We start from the raw sequence: 21,266 nt of genomic DNA on the forward strand, positions 1-21,266 counted from the left end.
TTTCTTACGATTTAGTTATCGAATTTTGAAAAGCAAAGTTTTAATTATTTATCTCATCAATTTATCACATTTCAATTATCAAACACTTAACTCTCATCACATAATTTATTAATTTGTAACTCCAATCACGTTAATAAAAAAAACCTCGAACTGAGAAATAGCATAAATAAATGCAGAAATAAAAACATCACAAACGGCATTTTATTTGGGAACAAATAGTAATAACAAATTCAGATAATCGTATTTACTATCCAAACCCATTTTATTTCTAACAGTTGATTCAGATTTACGATTAAGAATTCATTATTTGTTTGCGTAATATGCAAAATTTTTGTAAAATAAACTTCATCACTAAATTTATATATTTAATAAATTCAAATATTAAACAAATAGTGTTATTGAATTCAAAATTAAATTCAAATAATAGTATTTAAATTTAATGTAAATCTGTCCAGAAGAGGTAGAATGGGTTGTTCGGACCTTTAAAGGTAAATCTTTGCTTACTTTTATCCTTAAGGTAGCCTGGAATGCACATATCATTATCCTTAAGGTAGCCTGGAATGCACATATCTACTGTATATGGGAAGAGAGGTATTGCAGGTTGTTCAAGAAGCTGTTCAGAAGTAAGAATGAAGTTTTGAATGTTATTAGGGAAACTGTTAGTGTTAAGCTTAGAGGCAAAGATATTGATAGAAACGATCTTTGTAAATAGTCGGCTATATATACGGTTGAAGATTCATTCGGGTATTCTTGTTTTTTTGTGTGTGGATACTCTAGATGTTGTATTAGCCGTAGCATAATTCTGCTCTTTTTGGATAAAAAAAATTAACAATTTATAAATAATAATAATAATAATGTAAATAACATGAACTTTAAAGCAATAGTGTAAATAAGATTCAAATATTATAAAAAAAGGTTGCAAATATGCAACCAGCTACCAACAGAAGATTAAGGTCCATAAGACAAACTCAATTTCTTACATTATATTTGAGCATGGTTCACAAACCGCACTGTAGTAATACTATTACACGAATCGATAGCCGAGTCGATAAGTTATTTCAAGCCTTACCACAAACAAGAGAAAGCACATTAGATTGTTTATTTACTTAATAACAAGACAACGTAAGTAACCAAACCAGCATATGAAGACTGTCAATCAAAACGGATGCCACCCATAAAGGTCCTGGGATCAGGACAGCTTCCCGTGAACTGAGCTTGGGAGAAATCGAAACCCGGGTTCTGCAAAAAAGATAACTAACATTGTTACCGTAATGCACAAGCTAGTCCAATAGAACTAATTGGAATAAGATTCTAACAAGGCATCAAGTCGTGCATAACGTGTGAATGTCATTGCAAGTTCATTAAAGTGACAGTTGCGGGGTTGTGAAATTCTCGTTAAATGTATCATTTACATAATAAACGTGAATGTGATCAGAAGAGATCATGCACTTAAAAATGTTTCACAAACGTCAAACTCAAAACATTACATAATAAATGCATAAAATTGTCATTCCTACCACTGCTAGTTACTGCACAAAAATGTCTCAAGTACGAACCAATCTGATATGGAACTGGTTGAACTCACATATATAGATGATACTTATTCTAATCCAAGAGTCAGCTTTTTGGAAGTGACTTCTTTTTTATGTGATCTAGCTTTGTTGCATACGTGGATTATTGAATGTTCTACCTATTATGATTATATCAGTGATGTTTTACGTCTCTAGAGCCTAAATTCATTAGAATGGTGGCTTCTCTCTCTGACATGCTAAGCAACAAAATACAGAAGAACCACAATCAGTCCCATGTGGCATTGAGACTTGAACAGACTTCGCAAACTGCAGATACAAATACGAGTCAGGTATATGCCTACATAGAAATATAAGTTTTTTAGTGGGCCTTAAGAATGGATGAGCAAACACATTAGCATAAGACATTTATATGGTAACAAAAGAAATATTCATTATGGACCCAAAAATGCTATCATAACAGTTAGTGCAAGCAAGTTTAAGAGAGAAACACATGATTCACCTCTTCCTGGAACCTCTGAAGCATGAGACGCTTCTGCTCGAGATCGGAGGAATAAGGGTCCAGCTGACCCTGACCTAGTATTGGCGAGGACCACGTCTGACCCTTGTCCCTCTTTTGCAGGGTAATGTGCATTATATCATCCTCTAACCACATTCAAATATCAATTGTAAAACAAACAAAGAATTTAAATGATACTTCATCAACCCAAAAAATGAATTCAACTAAAAACAATATAAATCCATTTCATCACTATCTCAATTCTCAAGTTCCTAAACGATTTCCAGAAGAATGAAATAAAAATTACCTAGTGTCCAGAAAGATGAATCCGTCTTCACCGGGGAGAACAAATCATGCTAAAAAGAAAGGGAAACAATATATGAAAAATGAAAATAATCTCAAAATTAAAAAAATGGTAAATATTTTTATTTCAATCAAACTAACATCGAGATAAGGAGGGTTTCCTTTGATTCCAACTTCGACATGTTTGGATTGAATCTTACAATAAAACTGCTTGGAGCTAACATTCGGCGGCAAGTTTATATAAATATTCACCTCGTCCAAGGTTTGATCCCATTCAAATACCTTCTCGCCTGAAAATTTAAATAACAAAAAAAATAAGATTAGACTTTCAAATCACGAGAACCTTAAAGAAGAACATCGAAGTATAAAGAGAGGGGAAGAGATGAAGACCGTTGTGAAGAAAACTGTGTCGTTTTTCAGGAGCCAATTTCTCCGCCATTTTTGTAGGGTTTCTACTCTCTTCTTCTATTGTTTTTCCTGTTACCGATTCTCCCAGCTTTTTCTTCTGGTTCTCAAGGTTTTAAATTCGTTCGTTAGTCCTTGTACTTTTACTATTTTCTATGTAAGGGTACAAGTTTAGAATAAATTGCTTAAAAAGTCATACTAATGTCCAAGCCCGAACTTACGTTAGAAAAATTTTAGGTCTGTTTATTGAGTTCAGTTTGATTTTATTTTTTCATTTATAATATAATATATATAATTAGACTTTATTATGATTGTATATAAACACAAATATTTTATGTAAAAAAATATTTCAACACGTGATTATTTATGAAGTAAAAAATATTTTATCGATTTAGTTAACTCGGAAACAAGAAGTCATAAAGCCAGAGTATAAAGATTAAACATTACAATACAAGATCAAGATGGCAAATAATCGAACATTGGAGGCATTAGCAAATTATCAAGAATTCATGGATACCGCTGTGTACCAACCCCAACACCAAAGCTAAAAATTGCTTGCTACATTTATAGTAACCAAATGAATTGTTACCTAGGATACCATAAGAACCAGTATCCGCTTTGCAAGTTCCAGTGCTCTTTCTTTGACATGGGATGCGCCAAAGCTTTCAAAGCAAAGAAATACCACCGATGATGATCGAGGCTGTTCATCGAGTCATTTCATTACCTTTTCACGTTGAGCCAAGTCCAGATCCGGGTGAGGCTTACAACTGATATCAAGCAGTGATCCAACAGAGTAAACCGGGGGATTTCTGCCATGAATAACATACGGTTCAAGCTCATCAAATGTATTAACCACAATCCCTTCGTCATTCTTGAATCTTTGAGCCATCATCATAAATAAGGGATAGCCACTATCCTTGTCAGACAAAGCCGAAGGCAAAACTTTGGGAGCACAGGATTGATAAATCATGAGATGAACTCGTCTGGATCGGACAGTTTAAACTCGGAGCTATTCCAAGTATATCGACTTGTTAAGTGGAACAAAAGGCTCAAGTACCCTCGATTAGAGGTTAAGAAAAAGTAGGGAGGAACGTTAAACCGAGCAATGCCAACCAATGACGCAAAGAGCAAATCAAAAACTAACAAGTAAATTGCCCGGTAAATTGGGTCGAATCTGATACATATTTCGATGACAAATTGTTGGTGACAACATCTTTTAAAAGAGGCATCTGAATTTTCATGAGGGCATCCAAGTTGTTTTTATCGGACTGCAAATGTTCAACATTTGAAGGTTGTTCGTCCTCTTGAGGAAGGTTGATGAATTTGATGCATTCTAGTTCCAAGGCCTTGACTGATTCAATTCAAGCGTCTACGAAAGAATAGAAGGGCAGCTTAACGTAGGCAACAATTATCGAAACTCAATCATCATGATTAACTAAGGGCTTTGCGAAATCCAGAGCTGGGTTCAAGTGACTTTTGCTTCATGTCAGCTCTGCTTTATGTGTTAATTTCGTAGGCGACGTCCATTTTACGATTATATAAGATTAAGCTCTTATAATATAATAATCCAATCATCAATCCACAAAATTTGAACCCAATCGTGTTCAATATTACCTCTTAAAGGTAATTGCCAAACACATTTCCCAGTTAGGAAATCTTCCCATATTAGTTGTGTCAAGAACCAAATAAACCGACTAACATTCTAAACCCAAACTGAATCAAATAATAAAATCCAAAATCAAAATAATTGAATCGAAAAGGCTGAGTTCAGTTTGTTTGTCAGTTTAAGAGTCATTTTCCCTAATTTAATACTTAACACAACCAAGAAAAAAAGAAAAAAAAGAACAGAAAAGGCATACGTCTAAGAATCACCAGATGATGAGACTAAAAGAAGGAAATAAAAACTACCATATAAATTCATGGTTATGGTTCACGAAATGACAACCTTAGGACTCTCTTTGGAAGAAACGAGGGAGAGAATACTTGAGATTTACACCATTACAAATCATGAATTATCACCATTCACGCATATGCAGGACTTGCTCAAAATATGTAAATCAAACTTAATTAGACAGTAAAGGATGAAAAAAAGAAGGGATGAAACCAGATGTAAAAGCAAATGGGAACATGTACGGCTATAGAAGAAAAAAGACCCACCAATGGCATTGTTCAAAGATGGGCTAAAACTTAATCATTTCCTGAAGATGGCAATGCTCGATCATTGTACATGAAGCTATAGAGGAAGATAACGAAGAAGAAGAAAAACAATGGAAATTGAAGCAAAAACCCAAAGAGGATTAAGGAAGTTCATAAGTAACTAAACTATAAGGCAAGAAAAGGAATATCAATGCAATCAAATCTAACGTAAAATTTACAAATGTTTGGGATTTATTCAAAAGAGAGACAATAATTTGTTCAACGTGAAAAGAAATTGTGTACTGAATTCTTCACTATAAGAATCACTAACCCAAACTGGCAATCAAATCCAGAAATTTAATACTATGTTTCTAAAACAAACACACAATTTCAAGTTTAAGTTCTATATAGAAAGCGTGCATAATATTAAAGCAAACACCAGTATTTTAGTTTTATTTCTACAAGCCAAATTTACAGTACATATTAAAAAAAAGACGAAAAAATAGATTCAAAAGAAAACTTCAGAAAAATCACCGGCTCTTGCTATCGTAATCGACAACCTCGGAATCGGTGACGGATCTCGAATGTTGAACGATGGATCGGCCGATCGAATTGATCCAATCCTCTTTCTCTTTCTCCGTATCGGCGATGAAATACATGGTTGAATCTCGAGTGGAGAGCTCGAAGGCGAAGGCCTTGTTGACGATATCCTCCGCTCCCTTAACCGTGAGGCATTCGCCGACCGAAACTACCCCGCGCGGAGTCGATCGGCGGCTGACGGAAGCCGGATCCTTGAACCATAACAGCTTACCTTGCTTCAAGATAAACCAGCGGCGTCGCCAGGTTTTGATGTAATCGCCTTGTTTAGTTAGCCATCCGGCTCGCTCCGGATTTGCCCAGAACTCGACGCCTTTGTAATCATCCGGATTCGGGTCCTGACCCGTTGCTGCTCGCCATAGATTCTCCATTTTGGAAGATAGAGGGGAGAGAAATTGATGCTTCGGGCAAAGAATTGAAATTTGTTTGGATTTGTTATTGGAAAATTTTACTTTTGACTGGACTCGAGTAAGATGACATTGGCTTTTTCATAAAACGATGACGTTTGAATGATGGATTGGTTGGGGGAAAAACACTTGTGTTTTCAGTTGTAGTTAGAGAGCGTAATTGGTCAAATCGAGACGAGATTTTGATTGACTTGAATTTGCTATGATATTATTATATAAAATTTGATGAGACAAAAAAATATTCTCATTCCAAACTTTATCTAAAAATTCAATTAAAAAAATTAATTCCGATTCAATCTAAGAATTTTATTTGAGGATATGGAATTTTTTAATAGTATTTTAGGTACAACCATCTTGGGTGCTATTAGAAAATCTGTAGGAGACAAAACAGAGACAAACTCCTTAGCAGGACAACTCTTTCGCCATTGAACTTGTAGGTGAACCACCTTACACGGAAACCTTGGGCTACGACGACGAACTTGTGATCCCCTTCAATGAAAGTGATATAATCAGCTTGGTTGCCGACAAAATCCCCTTCAATGGAAGTTGATGCTTGACTGCCTGGAACTGAAGGGAGGGGTATAACAGATGTAGTATTCGGAGATTTCGCAATCGAGGGTCGATTATCAGTGCTGTGGTTTAGAAGCACCAAACGGATACCGATGAATCCCGAGGATAATTCCTATGACCCAATGTAACACCTTAATTTAGGGGTTAAATTTAAGAAATTAAAAGGGTGAATTTAATTGGTATTTTATTATGAGTTAAATTATAAACCCCCTCTCCATGCACAGGTTCTCATTTTTCTAGTTTTTCCTTCTCCATCAACCATCCTTTCAACTCCGATCTACTTGTTGTTCGACCTCCGATCGACGAGCCGAAACCACCATCGTGTTCGTTGTCGAGCGAGGAACAAAACACCTCAAAGCTTTTGTCGTGAATCGTCGCCGTTCATCGTTAATTTTAGTCGGAAGTATCGTCAGTAATAACTCAATTTCAATTGGTTTTTCGTCGATTCACGACGATCCGAGCATCCGTTTACGACACCTCCCGCACCATCGTGTTTCTTGCATCGTTCCGAGTCTGCCGGTGTCATCCTTGGTCTCCGTCGACGGCGGCGCGTGAAGAGGTGAAGCGGTCAAAGTTTCTGATTCGTTGAAATCGAGCTCTCCGTCGTTCAAAATTGTGAACCGAGCTTTGTAAGCATCTCGAAATCGCTCAAATAATTTTTAGGAATTTTTCCGGGAATTTTCCGACATCAGGGTACTATTCACGCGCCGCCACTGCGCGTGGGGAAGAAAAAAATATGGTTTTCAGAACCGGACCGGTTAGCGAACCGATCATGCTACCGGTTCAGTGGTTCAACCGGTCGAACCGGTCCGACCGGTCGGAAGAACCGGACGATGTCATAATTATTTTAAAATTTTAATAAAAATACCAAAAATATTTAATAAAAAATAATTTTTTATATCACAAGTCATAACATATATAAGTTAAAAACCATAAAATCAAGTGAAACAAAATGATTTAAATTAACTACAACATAATATTTAAGGTAAAACATATTAAATAATAAATATAATTATATAACTATTATTAAAAAATTAATTTGGGGTTAAAAAAATCATAACAAAATGATATTGTTTGGTTTAATTTTTTTTAAACAATCTCACATAGCTAAGAAACATAGAAGAGCATCCCAAAAGTCTAAAGAGTAAAAATATGAGAACAAAACAATCTCACATTGCTAAGTAACATATAAGCGCATCACAACTAACTTCTATAAATAATAGAGGTAATTTGACATTCAAAATCATAGAGCCTTTTGGTGAGCATTGAGTGAACTATTCTTTCACTTCAATCAAACTCGAATTTTAGGCTTCAATCGAGCTTCTAATTTTTTTTTGAGTTCAAGCCTTTTTGAGTTCAAGTTTTTATATTTCGAGTTTGAGTTGAACTTGATAATTTTTAGCTTGTGAGTTTGAGTTGAGTTGAGCTTACTTTTAAAGTTTTCAAGTTCGAGTTGAGCTCAGCAATACTCGAGTTCGACTTGGCTCGTTTAACAAACGACATTGTTTGGTTTAATTTTTTTTTTAAAAAAATCCCAGTTTTTCCCGATTTTTTTTCGGTTTTTTTCCGGTTTTCAGCCGGTCCGGTCCGAACGGTTCTGGCCGGTATACTAATAGTGGTTCAACCGGTTTAGATTGAACTGGACTAAGCAACTGCTCCCGGTTAAACCGGTTGAACCGGCCGGTCCGGTCCGATTTTCAATACAGAGGAAAAAAATGACCGGTTTGACCGGTCATAACCCGACCCGACCTGTTGACCCATTGACCGTTAACCGGCGTTGACAACTGTTGACCAAAACTTTGACTGGCTTTGACCGGGCATTAAACGACCTTTGACATTGACAGAGTATACTTATCCTGACATTTTTCGACATTCCAAATTCGATTCTGCAGTCCGTTTTTCGAAATTCGAACCCGAATGCCTCGAAATTTCCGGTCAAACCTGTTGACTTTGATTTTGACCAAAAATTTCAAATTTTCGAAAAGTCATATTTTATGATTTCGAAGTCCTGAATCCGAATCCGAAGTCCGTTTCGCTAAATTCGAACCCGGTAAGCTGTTTTTATCTGATTTATCAACCGATTCGATCCGTTTATCGTAATTAAGCTCCGTTTCTGATATAATTTTTGTTGATATAGATCTGAGGATATATTGGAAGATAATTTCAAGATCGAGGGCGTTCGAATGGAATTTAATGGTCGATCAGTATGGCACAAAAATCGAGATAATACTTTACTACCTCTTTATGCTTTATGGAATATGTTGATATTGATAAATGGATGAATGAGATAATGTTGGTCACTTTTGTGGAGTTGATTAATTTATACACTCGATATGAATGTGGTAGAAATTCGGTATCTGAATACAGATCGAATGATTAATATAAGAGATTGAAGGGTTGTTAGAATTAAATTTCAAGTTCTGTGTTTGGTAGTAAAGAAATTAACCTGGATCTGTATTTTATAATTTATTTCATCAAAGGTCATATGTTAAAGGTACTTGGATGGGAAATTATGAGAATAATCCAGTAGGGTAAAATTACAAAAATACCCTTATGTTGTAAGATGACAAGAATTGTCCTTGGAAGTTGGTTAATAACTCTGAAAAGACATATTGATCCGGTAAAAATTATTGATGTGCATAAGAAATGCTAGTTTTGCTTAGGAAATGTGAATAACTAGTTTTTAGTCTTATGAGGGTTTGTGAATGATACTAGAAGTCTGTTAAGGGAATCATTTCAAGATCAGAGAGTGTTCAAGAAAGCAATTAATCATAGGATCTCTAAATTATATTATTTTCATTAAGAGCTAATATCGAAATTATCTGGTTAAGAAATTACGGAAATACCCTTGAGAAGTAAAATAGTTTGAGTTGACCCTGAATGAGAAAGTACTTTGAGGATTCGTACTTAACTCAATTTAAGTACGTATTTGATTGTTAAGATCCTGACTTAGTGCAAAAAAATTCCTGATATTCCGTTTGTAAAATCTGAGAAGGTACTTGACCCGAAAATATCCGAATTATGAGTAAATATCTGAAGAACAATTTATCGGGGGTATTCTGCTGTCAGAATTGTTCGGAATGACTATAATAAATGATAAGATTGAATTTAATAGTAAGATCGGACGGAAGGAAATGATTGAAATACACTAAATTTGTAAAATGACCAAAATACTCTTATAATGGAAATGACCCAAGAATATCACCAAGCTCAATAATGATTGGATATCCTCGAACTCTGAAATAAATGGAATAAAACTGAACACCAAAATAACCTTATGGCCTAAATTAAGTAAATGTCTTGGATTAATTAAGGAATCCAAGTAAGCATAGGTATTGGACTACCTTTAAAGGTAATGGAAAACAATTTAAGTGAGTAGATCAACCCTAAAGCTATGTCAATACCTAAATGGCATAAATATTACTGGAATACGTGTTCATCTTCTCAAGTTTGGCTCGATGATAAATTTTGGAAGTATTCAACTCAGCTCTATAGATCGCATTCAGTACTAAGAATTGGATGTTTGTTCGACAAATCAACCACGAAGACCAAATTGAATGGAATGGAAGTACAACATGTATCTGAAATTTGGGGACGTTTGAATTACTCTGGAAAACCCTAAAGTAACTGGAATGGACATGACTACTAAATGAACTATGTAACCTCAATGACTGATGATTTAGTAAGTGATTTGGATAAGTCTGGAAACTCTGATGAGTTTACGTAGTGTACAATTACAATGGGTTATGAACAAATTAATCAAACACGTCAGCATTTCATGATATAGTGGAAGCGTGAACATGAAATAAAGACATTGGAAGATTTATTCAGCGATGATTCCGAAGATTATATATGTACTAGAATTTGTGGTATTAAAGTGTAAATACCCTGTAAAGACAATGAATTGACCAGTCGATAAGCATTAATTCTGGGTGATATTCATCTGAAGTTGTTTGATAATGAAATCAATCGACATAGATTGTAAATGTCATGAGTCTTCATTTCTTTCTTATCAACTCAAGTCTCATTCTGAATAATTGATAATTCCGTCAGTTATTGAACTCTTCAAATAATGATTCTAAATTCTGATATTCTATCGGTATACTGAAGATCCGTATTTCTCTAGCTGCTAAGATTATCTAATACCTCTGAATAATATCTGTAAACTCTGGTGTGTTCCCTAATCACATGAATATTTTATATGATTTATTATTTGAATCCTGTTATGATACCTGACATGGATTCTGATCTGATACTTGACCTGAACTATGATTTGATTTTTGATATATCCGTTTACGGACGGAACATGTTTTATTGGGGGTATAGTTGGAGGAAGAATACTTGCAGGTTCCTCGGCTTTGTGCTGAGAGCCTTACTGTTCGTGACGGGGAAGAATACTTGCAGATTCCTTGGTTTTGTGCTGAGAGCTTTACTGTTCGTGACGGGGTTGAATACTTGCAGGTTCCTCGGCTTTGTGCTGAGAGCCTTACTGTTCGTGACGGGGTTGATTACTTGCAGGTTCCTTGGCTTTGTGCTCAGGGCCTTATTGTTCGTGATGGGGTTGTATGGTTATGGAGAACCTACACATTTTGTTCGTGACGGATGGGGAAATTACTATGGTTTTTGAATAAAATAAATGTTTTAAAAGGTCGATATCTTTTCACTGGTTTTGAGGGAACACACTAGATAACCTATTCTGATCTCCTGAACTCAGTAATCCGAAATATTTCTCTGAAATGAAAACTCATTGTCCGTTACCCTGAAATATCTGTAGGATCTTCGCTCAGCGTAAAGATCTGTAGATGTCTGAACCGGCAAGAAAATATATGTTTATTTGTATCTGCATGTTCTTCGGCATCATTTGGTAGTTCTGTATTACTGAGCATTCCGAAGATCACTCTATTACTCACCATTGAAGGTTAAAAGGATTAAACCAATGCATCTATCGTCATCAGTAAGGGAGTTCTTCCTGTGTTGTTTGCAGAGTACGATACATATGATTAGGGGGCATGTAATTATATTTTGTTTTATATATGAGTCTGAAAATGTGTTTTATTTCTGCATACTGATAAATAATTTTATAAGTTACATGTTTTAATAAAAGTTTTAAATTTTCCGCCATTTTTACAGTGGGTCGCTCCAGTAGCCCTAATGTGACACTCCAGATCGGATCGGATTACCCGCATAGGTCTGGGGGTTACACCCAAAATTGTTTCCCTTAGGTTTTGGATTGACATACAATAAAAAGAAGAAACCACAAGGCTAGACAATTTCACGGGATGCCGGTGGTTTTAGTTTTATGACTAATCAAAGGAAGAAACAACTTCTACCATGGTACACCTTTTTTTTTTTGAAGGATTCTACCATGGTACACTTATTTGTTGCTTGTTGTACCCTTTCTTGTATAATGCTTGTAAATGAGTGTGCTCAATCACATTGTCATTCCACCAAAACCCTTCTATTTCGGTATATATCCAATTCTTCCACTCGAATTTGAGAAACGTAGTTAGATCTTATTCCTTTCCCTCATGTTCGAATGTTGCGGACGAAGGTTTAGTTATTAGTTAGCACTGATGTAATTTTTCAATTTTTTTATATCAAATTGAGTTCAAGTTTTAGCGTGAGCCAAGCTTCTGGTCTAGCTCACGACTCTTATAGTTTGAGCTCGACTTGATTAACAGAAAGCATCTAACAGGGCATAGATAATTAACACATAGATCATCCTGGAAAACTCAAAAATCCGAATAAGAAATAAAGAAAACCATGCAAAACTCCCTCACATATTTCACCGCGCAATACACTTCACAATCTGAACACCATAGCAGAAACTCACTCGCTCGACATCGTACCCTCTCTCTTGAAGCTCTGAAATAACTTCATTCCTCATCCTGAGCCAAAGCTTTATTGCCTCCTGCTCGAACTTCTTGTTCTGCATCTCTTCCTGATAATTAAACGAATCTTTATCAGTTTCAATTATACATTTGGGGCCAATCGTAGTCCCAATCATGCCTCCCTTGGCAATGAACTCTTCCATGGCCTCAGCATCACCGGGATAAGGAAACTCTCTGCGCTCATATAAATGGGCTAACTCCCTTTCTTCCTTTGGCCTAGGCTTCAATGTCCACCACCCCAGTGGGGACATTTCGTTGTAGAGCCATGCGACGCTGAAGAGCGTATACGTGCACAACCAGAGGCGGGGCTAGCACATGGACAACATGTGCGACGGAACAGGGCCCTGGAATAACAAGGGTCTCGAAAAATTAGATTTATTACTATTGTTATAATAAAAAAACAAATAAAATATTATAGATCAATGGTAAAATTGAGATTTAAGGGTCCAAAAAATTAGATTGATTACTATTGTTACAATAAAAAAAGCAAACAAAGTATTATGAATAAGTGGTAAAATTGAGATTTAAGGGTTTTTTTTTAGAATTTGTAAATGTCCTAGCCCGACTCTGTGCACAACAACGCTTTCCCAACTTGTTTCCAAAAGTGATGGTCTTCTTTGCCTAATCCTATCTTTTTCAAATACTTATCCGCGTCTATCGGTTTCAGTAACTGGAAACCTGTAATTTTGAGGAAAACTAGTTTGATTCAGGCATTTCATCAAACAGGTTGAAGTCAACTAAATTGAAGGGGGGATGGAAGTTTGCCCCACTTTTGGCATTGCAATTTTACCTGTCTTGGCTTCCTGATATCGTTTCCGAATCATTGTTTTCCGATATCTTTGATCAAGCTAATCCCTATCCGTTGATCGAGAAATAATTTGTCTGTTACATACGATGCGAGAAAAGTTACCTGTCAAACAGTTATCAATCTTCCTTTGGGAAACTAAGGATAATTAAGTCATTTTGGAAGTTTAAATTAGACTACCTTTCAATTGAAGGATTCGGCCGTAGTTTACTGAAGCGGTGAGCTTTGGGTCTCTATCAGCCGAAAAAAGCAGAAGCAAAGACATGAACTCCGTGAAAGTAGTCCATTCTATGATCGGAACCATCGGTTCGGCAACTCATACAGCGCGCTTTGCCTTGATACCGCCACGTGTTCCCCGCTTTTTTCAAACCCCCCAAGTAAGCTAAGCTAACGAACATGGCTTCGTCCATGTTATCTCAAAAACAAAAACTGAAAACAAACACATTTTATTTTCCAAAATATCTTCATTTCGCCACTTGCGTCGGGAAATTTTGGAACTTTCGTTTGAACAAAATATAAAAGATTTTGATGTTGAGTTTCCACTATCTACACTATACTCTTTACATTCACTCAATTTTATTTTATTTTTCTAAATTTAAGTGTATTATTATAGTTGTTATTAAACAGATTTGGAGATGGCGGAAAACGGCAAATCTTCGACAGAGAAAGTACCGGCGGCTGCGCATCCGTTAACCGAAAATCCGACGGAAATAGCAACGGATATCAATTACCACGTGAAGTTAAATACTCATTTCTCGCCGTTCAAGTTTGAGCCAGAACAAGCTTTCTTTGCTACAGCCGAGAGCGTTCGCAATTGTCTCATCAAATTATTTAATATGTCGTTGTTTTGTTTTGATGATTTTATTTTCTTTGTAGAAGTTTCTTTTTCTCTAATTATGGAGTTTTTATTATTTATTTTGTGAAGCAATGGGAGGACACTTTCTGTACTTTGTCAGAGATAATCCGAAGCACACTTATTACTTCTCAATGGAATTTCTTCAAGGACGAGCTTTGACTAATGCGATTGGGAATCTCGGCATTGAAAATGCTTACGCCGAGGCTTTGAATAAGTTGGGACATGAACTCGAAGAGATTGTTGAGCAGGTAATTAGTAAATCAATTTAGTCATATTTATTTTGTTATTGAGAAAAAGGAAGAAACAAATTTAATAGCAGTAATAATATAATAAAAATAAGATGCATCAGTTTTTTTATATCAAACAATTATGTGCAGATAGTAGCAAGAAGCCTGTTTTAGTTTTAAATTGCATTATTTTGATGACTGGAAATGGTGGCTTGGGAAGGATTGCTTCTTGTTTTCTCGATTCCATGGCAACGTTGAATTTGCCTGCTGGGGGATACGGTTTAAGGTATAAATATGGGCTTTTCAAACAGCGGAACACTAAACAAGGACAAGAGGAAATTGCGGAAGATTGGCTTGAGGTTGGTTCAGCTTATTTCACCTTGAAGTTGCATGGAGGCCCTGGAATATTCACTGATGTTTCTGTTTTGATTGGGATTTTTCTTTTTTGCATAAGTTTAGTCCTTGGGAGGTTGTTAGGTATGATCTAGTGTATCCTGTCAGATTCTTTGTAAGTGTTTAGGTTAATCCAGATGGGTCGTAAGTGTTAATTTAAGACATAATATGCTCTAGGTTGATATTTTAACTTGTTTTTGTTTTAAACTTACTCAAAATTTGCAGAGTTAATTCATGCATTTTTAATGATTATTATGTTCAGTTTTAGTTCGTAATTCCTCAATATTATGGTTGTCTTCTATTCACTTTTCCAATTCAGCTTTTAGAAGCAAAAACAAATAGCAAAAGAAACAACAAGATGGACCCTTACAACTTTATATGCTGACGTTTTCATATGAATATGGATTTCATTAACATTTCCTTAATTAGTGTTATTTGATGCATTGCAGTACAAAATGGGTTGGAGGATTCCAGGATATAAAACCAAGAATACAATAAGTCTTCGCCTCTGGGAAGCAAGAGCTCGTGCTGAGGATTTCAATCTTTTTCAGTTTAATGATGGACAATATTAATCTGCTGCACAGCTTCATTCCAGAGCCAAACAGGTGAATTACCAAGACCATTAACGAGAAGCTGGTTTTGAAAGCCTTCGTATTGCAGGATGAACCAACTATGCTAATTGTGAAAGATAAACTGAATAGTTGAATTTTGGTCTCTGGGTACAAAATGATATCAATCACCAGTCTTCTAAATTGATTCAGTTGAATAGCATATATAAGCTTCTGAAAAGGAAAAAAAAATCTACATTTCATACACATCTCACTACATGTTACTTGGCACTTACAGTCTATGAACTTTTTACTTGCAGATATATGCTGTTTTGTATCCTGGAGATGCAACTGAAAGTGGGAAGCTTTTACGTCTGAAACAACAATTTTTCCTCTGCAGTGCATCATTGCAGGTTAGTTGATATAGTTATTGCTTTTTTTCTATATCATTTATGATTCTTTGATTCTTCTATTGCTTGAGGACAATTATTTCTAGCATGGGTTAGTTGCATGAAAACAGATTCTTTTCTATCTCCCAGTGTTCTTTAACCCAAGATTAATTGTGAATCTACCTAAATTAAAAGCAAAGGAGCAATTTTAAATTATACATGATAAGAGGTCTATTGCATGTAAAAGCTACTGCTCGCTTTATAGAATTAAAGTATGAAGTGATCTATATTGAAATAATAATCTTGGTCATAGTTCCAAGTGAGAGTTTTCTGCTCAGATAAGTTTTAGTACCAAGTGAGAGTTTTCTGCTTAGATAAGTTTTAGTACCAAGTGAGAGTTTTCTGCTCAGATAAGTTTTAGTTCCAAGTGAGAGTTTTCTGCTCAGACAAGTTTGTGTATATGAATTTTAAATAGAAAATCACACCTTTTCTGCAATGAAGAATGCCAAACCAAATTTCTTCAGTTCTTACTGAGATAATTTCCCCCCAATTCAACAGTGTCACGGGTTTGATTTCTTCTGATAGAATTTATTCTATTGGTCTCGAATCTCAATATTGGATTATTACAGGACATTATTTCCAGATTCAAGGATCAAAGAGGTGGATACACGTGGTCTGAATTCCCCAGCAAGATAGCTGTACAACTGAATGATACTCATCCTACGCTTGCAATTCCAGAGCTGATGTGCTTACCAATGGAAGATGAAGGACTTGGGTGGGATGAGGCTTGGGATGTGACAACAAGGTGCCTGGTTCAACTTCTAAAAGTGTTTTATAGTAGCTTCTGTTGCTTTATGGCATATGTTGCCATCAGATTTTTTTTGACATTATTAAATGTAAATAACTGAATCAGGACAATTGCTTATACCAATCATACTGTCCTTCCTGAAGCACTCGAGAAGTGGTCTCAACCTGTCATGTGGAAGCTTCTTCCGTGCCATATGGAAATCATAGAAGAAATTGACATAATGGTAATTCACATGTCTTTCCTTTATATTTGTTGAGAGCTAATTGCAAAATTTAATTTTTTCAGTTTCTTGCAATGGTCAAGGACACCCGTCCTGATCTTGAGTATAAGCTTCCTAGCATGTGCATCTTGGATCATAATCCCCCGAAACCAGTTGTGAGGATGGCAAACTTATGTGTCGTATCTGCACATACGGTGAGTAAAATCATTCTACAAAAACCATTGAAGCTCATGAAATTGTAGTCAAAATCTCTATTTTGTCTCCTTTCATAAATCAAAAGTACTACTTTTGAGCTGTTCAGCAATACATCACATGATTTTCGAAGTAACTTCATGTTTCTGACCTCTTTTCAGGTGAATGGTGTAGCTCAGCTGCACAGTTACACCCTGAAGGCTGAGTTGTTTGTAGTTACGTCTCTGTATGGCCCACCAAGTTCCAAAATAAGACTAACGGCACTCCTCGGTGGCTTTGGTTTTGCAATCCAGAGCTCAGTAACATAATCACCTAGTGGTTCAAAAGTGACCAATGGGTGACCAACCTTGACATGCTTTCTGGTCTCCGAAAAGTATGTATCAGGATAATTCTCTGGACTACGATTTATTTTTCTTCTTTCAAACCTATAGTTGCAGTGATCCTGCATATTGAACTCATGCTTCTCCAACAGTTTGCCGATGATGCAAATTTTCAAGATGAATGGGCATCTGCTAAGATGGCTAGTAAACGACGTTTGGCATCAAACATATCGTGTGTAACAGGAGAAAGCATTGATCCAAACAGTTTATATGACATACAAGTTAAGCGTATTCATGAATACAAGAGACAGCTGCTGAACATTTTGGGTGCAATCGATAGGTACAAGAAGTTAAAGGTATCAAAGCATACTGATTGTTCTTGGCATTTTGTTTGCTTAATCATTTACTGGCATTTCAACCAATATAGTATACTTTTTGTCTTATCAAATTTGAAAATCGTCATAACTATCTTATTCTTATCAGTATGCTACTGTGTATGTGCATAATTTTTCAATCCGATTGCTGCCTTTAACATCATGATTTTATCACTATCAATCAAATTATGCAATTAAAATAATTTGAGATTAAACGTACCTACTTAAGAACTCAAACTAATTGCTTCACCTTCTATTAGCTCTTATATATCTTACTTTCCATTCTTTACATTGATTTAGATATTTATTTTTTGGTTCTTTAATGTATATATCAACTCAAAGTCAATGATCAAATAATTCACACTGACTTGTTTTCATGAAACTAATTTATGGTAGCAGAAGAGTCCTGAACAGCGAAAAAATACAACTTCTCGTACTATCATGATAGGAGGGAAAGCGTTTGCTACTTGTACAAATGCTAAACGAATAGTCAAATTGGTGAATGATGTTGGTGAAGTAGTAAACAATGATCCTGAAGTCAATAGTTATTAGAAGGTAAATCAATTATTTTCCACTATTGCTTTCAACTTTTCATGATCTTTTATTGTGTAAGTTCCCTTTTCCCATTTTCCGCTACTTCAATATTTTGTATCCTACTTGTGGAACTTTTACGACACTTTTATTTAGCAAAGTAACCAGCGCAAACATAAATTACTCGTAGTAAAAATGGAAAGACAACACAAAAGAAAATTTGAAATCTCTGATATATCCAGTGAATGTGATAAGATTGAAGCATCGATGCAGTTATAATTGTCTAATTGGTGCAGAATTCCTTAAGCCTAGGGCCTCACTAGTATGTTATTTCTTATACGATGTTCTTTGCTTGTTCTTCGATTGTACTACTTATGTCACTAGGCAAAATATTTGGTAAACGTTTTGATGTGTTATTCATTTGTTCCAATTATGTCGGATTCATCCTACAAACTATATGTTATGTACTTATCATTCTTTTACTCTTCTATTCTTGGAAATTTTCAGGTGGTATTTGTTCCAAAACTACAATGTATCCGTAGCTGAAATGCTTATTCCAGGAAGTGAGCTTTCCCAGCATATTAGTACTGCTGGCATGGAGGCTAGTGGAACAAGTAACATGAAATTTGCTCTAAATGGCTGCCTCATAATTGGAACACTGGATGGCGCTAATGTAGAAATCCGAGAGGAAATTGGGGAGGAAATTTTCTTTCTTTTTGGTGCAAGAGCTGATGAAGTCCCTAGGTTGCGCAAGTATCAAGAGAACAGATTGGTATGGATTATTTGATTTACATATCCAACCATCTATGTTTCTCTGAATGTCTGAAGCTGAAAGTTGCAAAAATGCTAGTTAGTCCAATCTTTTGAGACACAGACACATGCACACCAAGCACACGCATTGCTAATAGTGTCATTAAATTTGGTACTGTAACTTGGTGAAGTTACAGTCGACTGGTTCAACTGAAATTAGCGACTGTTACTGTTAAACATCAATATTTTGCCTAAAATCGATGTGACTAGTCTTGAAAATTATGGACTACTCTGTTGCGCTAGTGTAATACTATTTCAAACTCATCCAACAGTTCGAACCCGATCCTCGGTTTGAAGAGGCCAAGCAATACATAAGAAGTGGAGCATTTGGAAGCTATGACTACAAGCCACTTCTGGACTCTCTAGAGGGTAACTTGGGTTACGGTTGAGGCGATTATTTCCTAGTTGGTCATGATTTCCCTGATTACTTGGATGCTCAGGCCATAGTAGATGCAGCTTATAAGTCTTTACCTTTTTAAAAAAATGCTGTACGTTCCAAGTTACATGAACAAGATGTCATATATCGATACTTCAGGGACCGGAAAAGGTGGCTAAAGATGTCTATACTAAGCACCGTTGGCTGCGGCAAGTTCATCAGCGATCAGACTATAGCTCAGTATGCTAAGGAAATCTGGAACATCCAGGAGTGCCGCGTGCCGTAGCTCCTACCAGTCTCTCAGCAATCAGGTTCTGGTTTTCATGATCATATAAGAAGATCGAATGATAGGATTCACATTCCAAAATCATTTATGTTTAGCAAAACGAAAATAAGCGAGAAACCCTGCATCTGGATTTCACCTTAAATGCAATAAACTAAGTTGTGTTTTACTGAACAGCTTTTACTAGCTTGTGGATTTATAATAGTGTATTAAAATTTTAATTTTAGTAATTAGGATTCAATCCTTGGACACCTTGAAAAATATTCAGGAAAAAAAAAAAGCATGTATATTTTTCATTGCTTTTCCATTCGATATAGAGTTTGAAGTTGTAGATCCTGCCTGGATTACCTGTGCTCGATATGTTGCTTGAGATCGGTTTGGAAAAGAAGAAGCTGGAATTGAGGTTGAGTAAGAAGAGTTCAGGCATCTTAAATTTTGATTCAAGTAAATACAGAAACACCTGATTTGACTTAAATCTTGAAAGAATTTTTGAATAGATTCTATTCTTTTTATAAAAATCAAATTTAAGATTATTTATAAAGAACTTAAAAAATCAAAATTTCGGATCGAATCCTGTCAATTTATTAGATTAATTCATTTTAATCGATTATTTACAAATTTCTACTAAAGTGTTGATTCTATATTTGATTATTTGGATTGATACATTATAAGATATTATGTTTACAAAATAATCATATATTTTATTCCAAATAAGAATTATCATTTAATACACCAATACAAAATAAAATAGCTCCAGGATAATGATTTGTTATATTCATTTATTAAATTAAAGACAAAGAACATTTATCTTAAAACCACATAAATTATATTTTTCATTAATAATGTGTCCAATAATAGTTTAAAATAAAATATATATATATTTTTAAATCTAAATAGAAATACGATGATATAAGTGAATTCCTAACGCTATAGATGAATATAACGGTCAATAAATTGTTTGTGAATCGTTTGTATAACATTTGTCTATGTTCGTCTGTTAAGCTAAATAAACGAGTATAAACAATTTTTTTTATATTTATTCAATAAATGAATCAATACGAATAGAGATATGTTCGGTTCGTTTATATTTACGAACAAACTTATTTATAAGCTCGTTTATGAACTCATATATAAACGCATTTATCAACTCATTCGTTTATGTTCATGAATAAAACATGTTTACTTAGTTCTCCTCCTCATTTTATTTTTTTACATTCTAAATATCAATGGATTTAGACACTAGATTAAATACATGATTAAAGTTAAAATTTAAACTACAAATTTTTAAAAATTTAAACACTAATAACATAATTTTACTATTTTTCTTTAACTTGCAAATGAAAAAGATAAAATTAAAAGTTGAACATATAAACTAGTGATAATAAACACTCAACAACAAAAGTTAAACAAACAAGTTTACATTGGTTAAACGAATATGTTCATAAATAATAAATAAACTTTAAAAAATAAATAAAAAAACATAATATGATATTAAAATTTTAAATAAACATAAACATCCTTAAAAATAAACAAACTATCTTTATCATCATTTACACCATATGCATTCCAGCACTAATAATAAGTCTGGTTTTTAAGCCATTTCTGTTAGATCGAGGCCAAATCTAGCGCAACGCGTAAATGCTTGTAAGGATGATGTCAACTTGATAATTCGGTCACTTAGGTGAAATTCTTTGGTTCTCATGATGTAAACTTGATAATTTGGTCACTGTTACATAAAATTCTTTGGTTCACATGACAACTTCAGAGATTAATCGTGGAGCTTAAAAGCATGTCTTA

General features: G+C 35.0%; 3 protein-coding genes and 1 pseudogene across 3 annotated transcripts; 1 reads left to right on the forward strand and 3 right to left on the reverse strand.

Annotated features, from left to right (window-relative positions):
* Positions 1 to 948: 948 nt before the first annotated feature.
* Positions 949 to 19,166, reverse strand: LOC120161547 (nudC domain-containing protein 2-like). The gene is made up of 6 exons (XM_039171772.1): positions 19,162 to 19,166; positions 2,722 to 2,820; positions 2,473 to 2,621; positions 2,336 to 2,384; positions 2,032 to 2,174; positions 949 to 1,239 (listed from the first exon to the last, which is right to left on the reverse strand). Exons 2-6 carry the CDS (start codon positions 2,768 to 2,770, stop codon positions 1,153 to 1,155), a joined length of 477 nt encoding a protein of 158 aa, XP_039027703.1. The 5' UTR covers positions 2,771 to 2,820; positions 19,162 to 19,166; the 3' UTR covers positions 949 to 1,152.
* LOC120161548 (pleckstrin homology domain-containing protein 1-like) lies at positions 5,188 to 5,875 on the reverse strand. The gene has a single exon (XM_039171773.1). The coding sequence runs from the start codon at positions 5,838 to 5,840 to the stop codon at positions 5,403 to 5,405; it is 438 nt and encodes a 145-aa protein (XP_039027704.1). The 5' UTR covers positions 5,841 to 5,875; the 3' UTR covers positions 5,188 to 5,402.
* Positions 12,232 to 13,266, reverse strand: LOC120162411. Its single transcript, XM_039172567.1, has 3 exons — positions 13,128 to 13,266; positions 12,916 to 13,015; positions 12,232 to 12,634 (listed from the first exon to the last, which is right to left on the reverse strand). The coding sequence occupies exons 1-3, from the start codon at positions 13,159 to 13,161 to the stop codon at positions 12,232 to 12,234; spliced, it is 537 nt and encodes a 178-aa protein (XP_039028498.1). The 5' UTR covers positions 13,162 to 13,266.
* On the forward strand, positions 13,607 to 19,633 carry LOC120162412 (annotated as a pseudogene).
* The last annotated feature ends 1,633 nt before the right edge of the window (positions 19,634 to 21,266 follow it).

This window comes from Hibiscus syriacus, unplaced genomic scaffold (assembly GCF_006381635.1).
Source record: "Hibiscus syriacus cultivar Baekdansim isolate YM2019G1 unplaced genomic scaffold, ASM638163v2 tig00111402_pilon, whole genome shotgun sequence".
NCBI lineage: Eukaryota > Viridiplantae > Streptophyta > Magnoliopsida > Malvales > Malvaceae > Hibiscus > Hibiscus syriacus.